The 14,132-nt window shown below is 31.4% G+C and overlaps 1 protein-coding gene across 1 annotated transcript; it reads right to left on the bottom strand.

The window, feature by feature from the left end:
- Positions 1-237: 237 nt before the first annotated feature.
- Positions 238-13,822, bottom strand: mew (multiple edematous wings). Its single transcript, XM_018521046.1, has 19 exons — positions 13,412-13,822; positions 12,629-12,756; positions 12,238-12,279; positions 11,220-11,323; positions 11,010-11,137; positions 10,684-10,892; positions 10,267-10,471; positions 10,013-10,156; positions 9,800-9,941; positions 9,398-9,666; positions 8,997-9,010; positions 8,326-8,543; positions 6,955-7,186; positions 5,839-6,235; positions 4,201-4,430; positions 3,267-3,496; positions 2,492-2,586; positions 1,080-1,209; positions 238-875 (listed from the first exon to the last, which is right to left on the bottom strand). Exons 1-19 carry the CDS (start codon positions 13,579-13,581, stop codon positions 645-647), a joined length of 3,318 nt encoding a protein of 1,105 aa, XP_018376548.1. The 5' UTR covers positions 13,582-13,822; the 3' UTR covers positions 238-644.
- Positions 13,823-14,132: the final 310 nt, after the last annotated feature.

Here is a 14,132-nt window from a genome sequence, read left to right as displayed (position 1 = left end):
CATTATACAATAGATATTACAAATGCCTTAACAGTCATTGGATATTTTTTTATTTGATTATTTATATTATATCTCTGTTAATATTCAAAATAAGCATTTTTAAATAACTTTCAAAACTAACATAATTATAAAAATTCCTTTATAAACTTACATAATACAGGAAATAAATTCTTTTAATTTTTTAAATATAATACATGTCACAAAAGCTACTTTTTAATTATTGCTTTGTATTGCCTATTTCTTCACTATGGATAGTCATTATTGATAACTAATAATTTAAACACGATGCCCGTTTTTTTTCTCTAACAAAAGATAACGTTAAGGCATTTATATGATATATGTATATACACATACATACATACAATCTGAACATTCTTCGAGAAAAATTTGTCGTGTGCGTAAAAAATGTATTTAGTATAACAATATCACAAACTTTAATATATCAATCTTAGCTGCTCTTGCGTATGTATGTACAAAATATGCATTTCAAATTCAGGCAGTATAAAACCAGAAATAAATTGTATACGTAAATAAACATTCTTTTTCATCATTTTTTCTTCCATACCATAAGTACTTAATCTTAAGTAATCATGAGTTTGTTGCGTTTTTATGTTTCTATATTTTATAATTCGATTATTTAGTGCTTAATGTTTGAATAATGCTTCGTTTTCAGGATTATCATCTCTATGTTTCTCAAGATTTCCAGATAAGGTCGGGTCTGGTCGTCGCCTTTTGAAGAATCCGAATTTTCTCAATATTAGTGTAAGTAGAATGAATAATAACATGCCAGCTACTGCAGCCACTATATATATCCACACTGGTACAGGTTCGGCTTCTTGTTGATCCATTAGATCTGGATAAGCGATTGTCTCGGCCTATATAACAATGTAAAAGAACACTATCAAATGATTTTTATCGTAACGCTTTCAATATGTTTCTTACATATCTTTTTGTATTAAATTTAAAATTGGAAATGCAACATTAGAATTTTGTTATCAATTATTAGTATCTTGGGTTTGATAGTATGACAATTACCAAGTATCGAAATATATATTGTATATCTAGAAAAATATGCTTACAATTGCGTAATCATCCTTCAAGTTCTCTTGTTGTATCACAATGTTTGAAGGTATTACTATTCGAGCATTGGAACCTATTTTAACCATATCCACTTTCGGATAGTCTTCGACTAAAGTAGAATTCCAAAGCCTGAAATCAGTTATTTCTTTGAAGATTATAAGATGCTCTACAATATTAAAATGAATATAACTGAAATATTAATATTAGTGAAATTTCTTATTCAATTGTCTGAGAAAGATAAAACTTGACTGTGTTTATTAATATACATTAATATATTATGTTAACCCTTAAGTAAGTGCATGGGGTCAAAACCGCTTCAATCGCTGTGATTTTGCTAGTACGCCTACTTACAGGATAATTATTAATACATAATTTCAAGAACTTTTGTATGTTTTTTATATTTTACAATACTTCCATTTTCTTTAATATAATTTGGAAATTATTATAATTTGGAAAATATAATAGTACAACTTACATTAGTATATTTTCTCAACAACTTACGTTAACATATTTTGTTTGGGTAATTATTTAGAATAGGGGAGGCAGCTCCGATGACCTTGACCTTGACATATGTTGTCAAGGTCATGACCCTGAATGACCTCCAACAAGTTTTAGCCGTCCTTCGTTAAAAAGTTATTAACAAAAGAAGTTTGAAAAATAACGTATTATTTCTGCTATATATGCAATATTAAATACTATTCTACATAGGTTTTGACTTTCAACATGAAACAACTTTCACCTTCCTTCCCCCTGTTTCAGGGGAATAATGCAAAGTTAATTAAAAGTGTTCTTTTGTATATATTTTGACTTATTCTTTTAATTAAATCACATGGAAGTCGTAAGCCCCCAAGCAGAGAGGGAGGGAGGTGAGAGTCGGAGGTGAAAGTCGTGCGCCTTTGAAGCAGGGGGGAGGATGAGTGAGAGTCGGAAATAAGAGTCGTGCGCTCCTGAAGCAGGGCAGGGGGAGGTGAGAATCGGAGGTGAAAGTCGTGCGCTCCTGAAGCAGGGGGAAGAGAGGTGAAAGTTGCCTCATGTTGAAAGTCAAAACCTATGTAGAATAGTATTTAATATTGCATATGTAGCAGAAATAATACGTTATTTTTCAAACTTCTTTTGTTAATAACTTTTTAACGAAGGACGAGCGACGGCTAAAATTTGTTGGAGGTCACTCAGGGTCGTGACCTTGACAACATATATCAAGGTCAAGATCATCGGAGCTGCCTCCCCTATTCTGAATAATCACTTTTGTTTGTTTTGAGCTCTAAATTATTTATAATATTAGTTCGCTCCTTGAAATATTATATTAATTATATAATTAAGAGTAATCCGTATTAATAAGTTAATAAGTCAATTTATTTATGATCTAGTGTGACACAATTAATGATAATCACTTTTACATTTCTATTATTACCTCGCTTTAACAGTTATGATTGCTTCTTGTTTCCTCTGTAAGTTATATATATAACATGTAATATCGAAACATTTTGCTGTGCCAGCTTTGCAATTCTGTAATATAAGATCCTTCCATTAACACTTCATGAAAAATTTGCTATCAAAATGTATAATATATAGAATAAATTCGCAAAAATAGAAAAGCTTTCAATTTTGAATAACGAAATTCTAAAATTAAAAAATTAGGAACGATTGGGATTTTAAGTCGTATCCAATATGGCCGCCGCAACAAGGATAAGGGGCCGCGCACAATAAAAGGAACAGAGAACACATATGTATTCTACAATACATGATTTCTGATAGGTTGAAATTCTTATTCTCTGTTCTCTGTTCCCTGTTCCTTTTATTGTGCACGGCCCCTTATCCTTGTTGAGACAGCCATATTGGACACGACTTAAGATTCCAATAAAAGATATAATATTTGATACTGCCTTTTTTGAAAATAAAGTTTGAATAAAAATACTGAAACAAACTACCTCACATTTACAATAAATAATGAAACAGAATACCCTATTTAACAATAAATAATAAAATAGAATACCTATTTCACAATTACAATTTACTTTCATTTATTCAGAATTATGACATTTGTATCATATACAATGAATCAGTTCGTATAGGGATTTATTACAAATTTCGCATTTAGTTTCAGAATTCTGTATATGATTCTTCTAATTATACCTTGCGAATATAATTGAATAACGACTTATATTACCCCATAAGTGATAACTTACCATCGCTACAACACGATGTCGATGTCCATCCTTGTCAATAATTGTTCGCGTATTTACAACTTTTTCTGTATCTCGCGTTGTTCTTATGTGATTAGTATGATTATACAAAACTGTCGATGGAGTTGATGATTGTATCATGTTATCGATATCGTCCAAGTTGATATTATCTTGTAGTTTTAATGGATTGACTACATATCCTGGTGGTAATGTACATTCACCATCTCCCAGAGCTAAATCATTTAATATAGATGTGTATTTAGATGTGTTATTTTAGCTTAACTTGTGTAATATTTTGCAATATTGTATATTTTCATCACATTAATTTAATAGCATTAATGTAATATACAGAACAAATCTTATGCAATAGAAAGAAATATGATATATTGTAGTAATATATGTATATTCTTCTTGAGTATATTATATTTATATTTATCATATTTTTTTTTCTTTGCCCAACCCCTAGAATCAAAACGCTTGAATGATGAAAAACAAATTGCTCACAATTAGAAGTTATTTATGAGCTTTCAAACTCTGCAGGAAATAAAAATTTTAAGTTTGTTTTTTAAAGCATTTTTATAATTTTTTTTTTAATACGAAAGATAAATGGAGTCTCTTATACTTAATTTTCATTCTCTTAAAAGTAAAAACATTAATTTTTGCTTAAGTATTTTTAAAATGGTTAACACACGCACGCACGCACGTACACACAGTCACAGTGCATTTTTTGCTTTCTCGTAAAATACTCATCTTTTAGATGATAAGTTTAGATGATAAGTAAAGTCCCAAACTTTAATTGGCGAATTCTTGAATCTCAAGAATGGAATGATTAATTCTCATTCCTCAATCTTACAATTAGACAAACAGCTTTTATTCGATTTTTTTATTTTGGCGTATTATAAAGAGAAAATTGAAAGAACAAAGAATTTTGTATTACCTTGAATAGTTGGCATCTCTTCCATATAGAGCAGCCATTTTCCGTGCGCTTTATCATTCGCGACCTCGTAAGGCCACGAAATGTGCACTTCCACAGTGCTGACTTTCCATGGGCCTTCGTTAAATATTTCGTAAATATGTGACACCTTTGGTCCTACCTCATTCAGATATTTTATTGCGGATTCTCCAACTACGGGGCCACCATAAAACGCCCACTGAGTTTTTGCGCTTCTACAAATATAAATAAATAAATATACATTTTTTTTAATATTAGTATATGTAATAAAAACTTCAAATTAAATAGAATAGATCAATTATTGGTATATAAGTAGTATAAGTACATGTTTACATTAATACAGTATTTCTTATCGATGAAGAGATGACGCAGTGTACCGTACAAAAATAATGCGATGAATATACAAATTTAGTTATATATATACAGGGTGTATAAAAAGTCCCGAACCCCTTAAATATCTTGAAAAGTAATCATTTTTGAGAAAAACGTTTTATACAAAAGATGTAGGGTTGAAAATGATCTATTGACTGACCTTATCAATTTGACCTTGGATGGTGCCACCAAGGTCAAGTCAAGGTCAAATCGATTTTTTTTAAACGAAACACCCTATTTTTGATTCTAGAATCTAATAGCTGAGGTCAGGAGCTTTCCAAAACACTATAATAAAGCCTCTTTTTAATCAGTACTTTTCAAGTTATGAGAGTTGAAAGTTACGGAACCGCCGCGGCATTAGCATTACCTAAGCTAAGATGATCGTATCCATTTTATTATTATATCTTTGTTTATTTTTTTGTTCCTTATTCTAGAGATATCAATTTTGCATGTGGTAAGTTAAAAATATGTTTTCTATTCAGAGATATAACTTGAGGAAGTTCCAGATTCCGGTGGGGTCTAGCCGAGAAAGTAATTAAAAACTAGTAGGTAAGGCGAGTTGGGTTAAAGGAATGACAAATGCTCAAACGAATGACAGTTGATTTAGATATACCATTGTCTTTATTTCTAAAAAATTGATTGAAAAGTCTTGTCGCTTGCGTAAGACCTCCTTTGACCACCTCATCCTCGCATCATTAAAATGAATACGATCATCTTAGCTTAGGTAATGCTAATGCCGCGGCGGTTCCGTAATTTCAGCTCTCATAACTTGAAAAGTACTGATTATAAAGAGGCTTTATTATAGTGTTTTGGAAAGCCCCCGACCTCACAGCTATTAGATTCTAGAATCAAAAATAGGGTGTTTCGTTTAAAAAAATCGATTTGACCTTGACTTGATCTTGGTCAAGTCAAATTGATAAGGTCAGTCAATAGATCATTTTCAACCCTACATTTTTTGTATAAAACATTTTTCTCAAAAATGATTACTTTTCAAGATATTTAAGGAGTCCGGGACTTTTTATACACCCTATGTGTGTGCGTGTGTGTGCGTGCGTGCGTGCGTGCGTGCGTGCGTGCGTGCGTGCGCGCGCGCGCGCGCGCGCGTGTGTGTGTGTGTGTGTGTGTGTGTGTGTGTGTGTGAGATTAAATTTGGTTTTTTTTAGAAAATTAACGAGTTGTAAATGCCGTATATGTAAAGATACGTTACTGAAGTCATATCGGGTACTGCATTAATGGCATAGAATTAATTACCCTTTGATTGAGAGTTCGGCACGTTTTAACACCGTAGCCTGCAGCACAGTGGGTTGTTTCTCTTTCATTTCTTTTGATGTAGAATTTGCAAAAATTATAAAGCCCAATTGCGATTCATTATCCTCGAGACCTTTAGGATCAAATCTCACTTGTATGTCCACTGCTTTATCCTTTTTGAACGGATTGCCGATAGAACACGATACTATAGTGGCGTTGTACAGGTTGCAGATTACGGAATCGTTGCTTTTACTGGCGATGTAGTTCAAATTCTGTGAGTGAGTGATAAACAGTTGAGCCTCGTACGCAGACTCACCGACGTTTGCCACATTCACTTCGACTACTATCTCTTCTCTCTCGCCCAAAAGCAACTCGTAGAAGTCCGGTTTTACGGAGGAAGCTAATACAATAAGAGATTGTATTAGCAAAATTTAGCAAAATTTCTTTCTGGCAAATTCAAAATATATTTTGCTTTATATTATGTTTTTTTTATTCAGATATAAGCAGAACATCTAGAGAGAGAGGGAGGGGGAGGGAGAGGGAGGGAGGAAGGTAGGGGGAGGGGGGAGAGAGAGAGAGGGGGGGGGCCCTTTTCCATTTTATTATATATATTATATACAATCACGCACGAATCTCTCTACTCTCAAACTTCTATCCGTTTCCTTGCGTGTATTCTAATGAGATTAGAATGTATTTTGACTATGCGTACAGTATTTTCAGTATTTTGTGCATAGTATATAATTTGCGTACGTTTACGTAACACGGTTCGATCGATGCGCAGTGACGTTCATTTTTCTTATGCTTGAGTCTTGGATCAGGCTCGAGCTCGATCCTAAAAGTGCGAGCTCAAGAGAACTCGAGCTTCTTTTTTATCACAGTCGAGCGGGAGCCTGCAGTGGAGATGTTTTGCACGCCTCTAACGCATACATGCCAAATGGCAAATGTGAAATAATGGGGAAATAGTGCAAAATGAGATGTTAGTTTATGGAAAAGAGTTGAGTTAACTGACAATGGAGTAAAGGCATTAATTTATTTTACTTTAATGAAAATTACACAGAGAAATATGTAAGTATTATGATAATTCTGATATGAAATTCTACATAAGAAAGAAACACCTACCTGATAAATTCAGTTTAGCTATCACTTGTAAATCGCTTTCGCAAATGTCGTTATTTCCACAATCTTTTTGGAAGACAGCCTCGAATACACGTGCAGCTTCTTGTTGATTGAGTATTGGATAATTCTTCATATCGGGTAAAGGAGCACCTTCGAGAGGCATGACTGGCTCTTCTTGTATCAGCGAATAATTCAGACGGAATTTGATAGGAGTTTGGATGTCGCGTGTGTTCTCCTGTTAGACATCCACAATAAATAATTTTATATCTTCTAAGAGAGTACAAATAAAGATAAGACCGTAAAGTCATTTGATATTTTCAGCAAAACTGGTTATAAAAAAAGTAAATCGAACAGAATTATAGCAATGCGTTCGATGAATGTTATGAGAAAATAAATACCATTTAATTAATATACAAATGACTTTTATTGTCCTTCAAACTAATTCCCCCTAGAGACAATACACTTCTGATAACATTCGTATAACTTGCAGAAACTCTGTGAAAAGTCATCTTTGGATATCGCCTTAAGTTTTTTGTTAATACACAATTCTGAATGTCCGAAATGTTTAGAAATCGAGGTTTTTTCATCGCTTCCTTTAATTTAGGGAACAAAAAGAAGTCTGCTGGAATAGAGATCAAGGGAGTAAGGAAAGTGATTCAAAACGGTAATGCAACATTGATTCAAGAATTGTTGTACGTGTTTCGAATCAAAATTATATTACCAAAAAGACTTAAGGCGATATCCAAAGATGACTTTTTCACATTCAATTACTTTGAAGAATAATAAAGGTCATTTGTATAAGTGGCGTTTATTTTTTCTCATAATATTCACTGAATCTTATTATCATATCATGTATATGTATGAAAATTCAAGTCTATTTCCAAATGGATTTATTTTTATTTTAACTATTTGATTATCAATGAGCGCGTACAATTTTTGTTTTCATATGAACATTATCATTAATACTATACGATATTATGAAAAAAGATAAATATGATTTATCAATATGACGTGATTATCAAAATAAAGAATAAAGATGATTTCATTCGCCCAGAAACTTCCTTGTATCTATGTTTATTCGTACTGTAATTAATTGCGATATAACTGACAATTTTCTGACAGAATCAGGTAGGTAGCTTTATCAAATAGTTGACCTATAAAATATGGATTTCGTGATACTTGAAGTTTATCTTTAAGTTTTGTAAATAAAATCTATGATATTTTTACTGTAAGATTTAGAAAATTAAGTACATATATAATTATTAAATATTTACGAAACAACAATAAACGCTTTGTGTTGTATAATTGCATGCATATATGTATATTAAAAATATAAAGAGAAATAACATAAAACATAGTATGATTTAACTTTACCTTCAAATAAACAATTTCCTTTTGGCAGTGTACCAACTTTGTGCTATCTAAGGTGACTGTTCGATTTACGTAATGAGGACGCGTATTACCATTGATGCCGAAAAAAACTCTCGAGAATTTCTTAGTTCCAGTGTAGGTTTCCGCTTCGATATAATAATTTAATTTCAGATTTTGCATAGAATCTTCTTTCGCTAGCGATTCCGTCTTGCAGCAAGCCTCTGTTAGTTAAGTATGTTCCCAAACTCAACAGAGCGATTCTTTGGTTCATTTCAAGTAAAAAAGTCCATATAAACATGTGTACTAAACGACTTAGTTTCCGAAATAAAAAAATTTAAACGTGTAGTAATAATCTGTTTATTTGAAAAAAATACAACTTGAACTAGTCAAAAATTAGTCAAAAACAGAAAAACAAAAACAGACTTCAGTTCTTCTAATGAAATAAAACAATTAGATGAATTGTTGAAAATGTCCATCTTGCGCCATGATACATCCATCGAGCCTTTTTCTCAAAGATTGACGTACACGCTCAAAGATACCAGGTGTGTTACGTATTGCCTCGCATGAAGCAATATTCGATTCCTCAAATCATTCTTATTATCAATTAGGGTGGTATAAACCAATGATTTCTCCAACGCAATTTATCGTTTCGTCAAATATTTGCGAACATTCACCTGTATTTCGGAAACTAAATCGTTTAGGACCAGGATTGGTAAAAAACATGTTTTAAACGTGTTTTAAACAGTTTAAAACATGCTTAATTGATGTTTTTAATATGTTTTTTTATAGTACTGTTCAAAGCATATTTGAAGCATTAAAAACATATTCAAGAAGAAATATAATATGTTTTATTCTTAAAAAAAAACATTAGTCTTTACCAACCCTGTTTAGGACACATGTTTATGGACTTTTTTACTTGAAATAAACCAAAGAATCGCTCTGTTGAGTTTGGGAATATACTTAACTAACACCCTGTATATATATACACTCTTTTACACTAGATAGTGTAACTGTACGTATAGTATAAGAACTATGTGTTATATATTACAATTTATCTATATAAAATTATTATTACCATGTATGATTCGAGTTTGAATCAGCCAAACATCCAATTTTATTGGGATCGATAGGTTCTATTGTATCCTGATATATCCCATCCTTCTTCGCATAGCGTATATAAGTAGATATATCGATTATTTTCTTAGAACGGAGAAGTACGACTGCATCGTTCTCATATGCTCCGACAAGGAGATCAGAATACCCATTCTGATCCATATCAGTTCCGCCGCTTAGCGAGTAACCAAATGTTTTCAATGGCGTAGGCATATCTTCAGCGTGAATGATCTGTCAAACAATAATGTAACAAAACGATAAATTGCATTAAATAAAATAAGATATTAAACAAGTTGAAAAAGAAATTAAAATTATATATAGAGTAAATTAAAACACTAATGAGTATTACGTAAAAATTTATTACCTGAGAAGGTGTTTTAATTATGCCATTCTTGGAACCTAGATAAATATAAACTGTGCCTTTTCCCTCATATGGAGCGCCAACTGCAATATCTTCGTATCCATCCTTGTTTAAATCACCCAAATTTGTCAATGCGAATCCAAACCTATCATCAATTTGTCATTACCATACTTAATATCCATCCAAATAAAACATGATGTAAGTTTTATGATAAACCTTGATTCCTCATGACCGACGAGTTTGACAGGTGAACACTTGTCATTGGCGGTTCGACATAAATCTAACGTTGTATAAATATAGACAGCTCCACCCTCTGCTTTGTTGAAATAAAACGGTGCTGCCACGATCAAATCAGTCACTCTAAAACAATAAATATTAAAGTATACAAACAAAATGAACAAATAAATAAATTCTTGATAACGTAGTGATCTTGTAATAATCATTTAAATATACATTAAACATTATCTTACTTATCTCCGTTTATATCTGCCGATGTGATCTCGTATCCATAGCTTGAGGCGAATTGTTCACCATCCAGAACAAGGGCAACATCCATGTCCGGCTTGAAATCACGTCTGGTAAACAAAACTACTTGACCTGTACCATTAGAACGGGGTGCACCTGCCGCATATGCTAAATCCTTGCCAAAAAAGTTTCCAACGGCCACAGACATTCCTAACATCAAACGTAGATTAAACAAAGATTGATATAACATTAGCTTGTTAAAGGAATTACTTATTAAAAGGAATCCAATTCAGTAGCAAACATTATAAAAAGGAGAAATAATTAATTTAACTGCAGAGCAAATCAATTTTCGGACAATATTTATAAGAATATTTTGAATAAAGTTTATACCAAAATAACTTATTTTTAATAAAGCTGCGTACCGAGATAGCTATATTTGTTTACAGGCGAAAAATCTTGCATTGGTGCATTGTAAACTGTATTATCTCTAGTTAAAAATTCGTCAGAAATGGTAAATAGATAGAGAGTTCCTCTCCAAGTATGTGGTCCCGGGGTACCAATCACTACACGATCTTCAGCGGTTAATAAACCGTTAGTCCCGGCTTGACAGTAACCAAACTGCTCATGAGCTCTGAAAAATTGAGTTTTACAAAAAATTGAGGCAACAAGATTGTTAGCTGAAGAAATTTAAGAAAGTATTGTAAATATGTAGAATATTCAGAAATTAGGTAATTTATTCATATTTTACTTGTTAGTAGGCTTTCCAGAGCATGGTTTTTTTAAATCATCGTATTTCAAATCTTGAGATAGTATGTAACATTGGCCTTGACCCCATTGCGAATCGGCTGTTTTCACAATATGGCGATGCGCGCATACCTGAGAATACATAAAATTAATTGATAATCTGTGTGATATGTATCGTCGATTTTAGGATTGTCTACTACTTTTCTTTACTTACCATAACTTTACCTCCTATTCCCTGACTACGTACAGTAACGCCTAACCATTGATTGTCTTTTATTTCGTCATTGCCTGGCGGTACTAAATCATCTGATTCCAAATCTGGAAAAAGTATTGTAGTCTTTTCACAAACGTAGAGCTATGAAGAAATCACATTAGGGAAATATTATATTTTAAGAATTTATAATATTTTTATGAATTTTTTATATATTTTGATCGATTATATTTTACAAACCTTATTCATAATAACAGATAAAGATTTATCCATGTAATTTGCAGTTATATTCTTAAGTTAAATATATTTGAAAATTATTAAAATTTTGAAAGAAAATTAATAAAATTAAAAAATATAATATAAAAAGGTTTTGTGTATGTGTGTGTGTGTGTGTATGTACATAAATAAAGTATTTATCACAATAATGATAAAATAAGACAGTGACAATAATCAGTAAATCAATAGCATAGATTTTATTTCTGCAAATTGGATTTATTTTTACAATATTATCAAATTACATACAATTTTGAGTAAATAACAAAGATTATTACACGATTAATATCGTGTTGTAGTGACCATGCATATAAACATAAACTTACATATAAATTTGAATAAGTAATGATGATGGCAATAATAAATAAAAATGCATGATGATAGTAATAATAAATAAAAATGAAAACAATTAATAAAAAAAAATGTTAGTAAAAGCAAGAACGTCAATTTGCATTCGTTACATAAAAGTGCTGTAAATAATTATGTATCGCTATTGTTAATTAGTATTATTAGCCTTAGGAAATATTCCATCTCTATTCTGTGTTATTTTCAAGAAGAGCAAGCTTTGATTCAAAAGAATTAACATATAACAGAGATTAACTTTTTACATCACATGCTTTCTCGCCTTTTAATGTATGTAATACTTTTTATTTAGAAAAGTGCAATCTTTGGCAAACCGTTGGTCAAAATCTTCAAACTCTTCATTCAATTCATTCTGCAAAGACTTTGCTGAAGTTTATACACTTACTTGAATCGTATTCGTATGGTCTGTATAATAGACCATCGTCCACTGGTTTACCGAAACATGATTTAACAAAAAAGCATCTTATTATATATAGTATAATATTAAATAGATATCAAATGTGTGATGTATAAGTATTATTGGATTAAATCAAGATTCATTGTTGAACATGTTTAATACATAAAGATGTGCTCGACCTAATCTTAGCATTCAAACACTGAGCGGAATTTGATGGAGAGTATATAATAATAATAATTTAATTAATACAGCACTATAAATTAAATTATTAAGTTGTATGATAATATTATAAATACATATTTTCAAGTTATCACAATAATACAATTAACAAAATATAGAGATAAATGACAAGAAATAGAATAAATATACAAGGACATACTCAGCCGTCCATCTGTAATAACTTGAGTACAGTCCCTTGTGTATGTACTTAGTGGACATTGCCATAACGCTCCTGATCTGTTTGTGCCTGGTTGTCTATTTTGATCCAAAGGTGCACCAATTAGCATCCTGTTGAAAGAGAGAAACTAAGTGTTATCTAGATATATATATATGTATATATATATTATATATATATATATATATGTAAATCTTGTGCAAAAATATACATATAGTTATAGAATTATATATCGGGTATATAAAATTAACATCAACATAATAGCAGCATAAATAGAAACTGTTTAAATAATAACAGTATACAATAAATTGACTTTAAAAAATAAATAAAAATAAGATTCTGTGACTTTACATATGACTCTCAAATTTGCGACGACAGAGGAAGATACACAATATGATCTTTTTACTCATTCCAGTTTTAGATAAGGGTACGCTTTTTGTAATTTAACTATAACAATATTTAACAATATTTTTAATAAAAATGTTTAAAAAAATAAAAATAAAAATAATAAAATAAAAATGAAATAAAAATAAAAATAAGTATTCAATGTTCAAAACAATAAAAATGTTCTTAACAATTTTTTTTATGCTGTGTTTCAAAATAATTTATTAAGAGATCGACAGGGCAAAAAAAATTTTATTCACATTATATATTGTAATAGATTATTAAAAATTTTGATTTTTTTTCCTATTAATTACAACAATATCTATATATAGAATATAAAAATAAAGAATAGTAATGTAATAAGAAACTGAGTAATATACTCACCAACTGGTTAATTTGGATAACGAGTTCTCGATCTCAACATGTTGGGCTACAGAGTAGCCAAAATAAGAACCATGCAGGCCCCTTTTGACAACAGGTATTCGTGGTTCCAGATTAAAAGCGTGCGTGACGCACGCACTTAAAGCTATCAACAGTAATGCATTCATCTCCATCTCGTTGACGATAACACCATATGATTTATCGAATGTCTCCGTCTCCAATACACCTAAACTCTCCGCGCAATCACTTCTTTGTCATCACCATCGGCTACCAAAAATCACAAATGCTCCTTGCACTCTTTCTACATTTTTGAAAATGCACTATCCACCCACGCATCGGGTAGTATCAGGGATATCGGGCGTACTTTCACGAGGCAGTCGAAGCTTCGTTTTGTAAGTCCGGCTCCGGCTAGTGATCGACGATGTTGCTTCGATTAATCGAAGTTCGATGTTTTTTGTAGAAATAATCGATTAACCCTCCCCCGCCGCCGATTATTTTCATCTTCGATTAATGAGCTATCCAATTATTTTTTATCTCGATTAATAAACTGTCCAATTATTTTAGACGTTGAAACGAACATTTCATATTTTTAGATTCAATTAAGGTGCGATTTCACACTGACGCTAGACGCTCATTTTCAGCGTTAAAACAGGTCACGTGATCAAAATTGACGCTTGGTATTCGTCAATTTTGATCATGTGACCTGTTTTGACGCTGAAAATGA

This window comes from Trachymyrmex cornetzi, unplaced genomic scaffold (genome assembly GCF_001594075.2).
Source record: "Trachymyrmex cornetzi isolate Tcor2-1 unplaced genomic scaffold, Tcor1.1 scaffold958, whole genome shotgun sequence".
Taxonomy (NCBI): Eukaryota; Metazoa; Arthropoda; class Insecta; order Hymenoptera; family Formicidae; genus Trachymyrmex; species Trachymyrmex cornetzi.
Note: the sequence above shows the minus strand (reverse complement) of the source record. Positions and strands in the feature narration are given on the sequence as shown.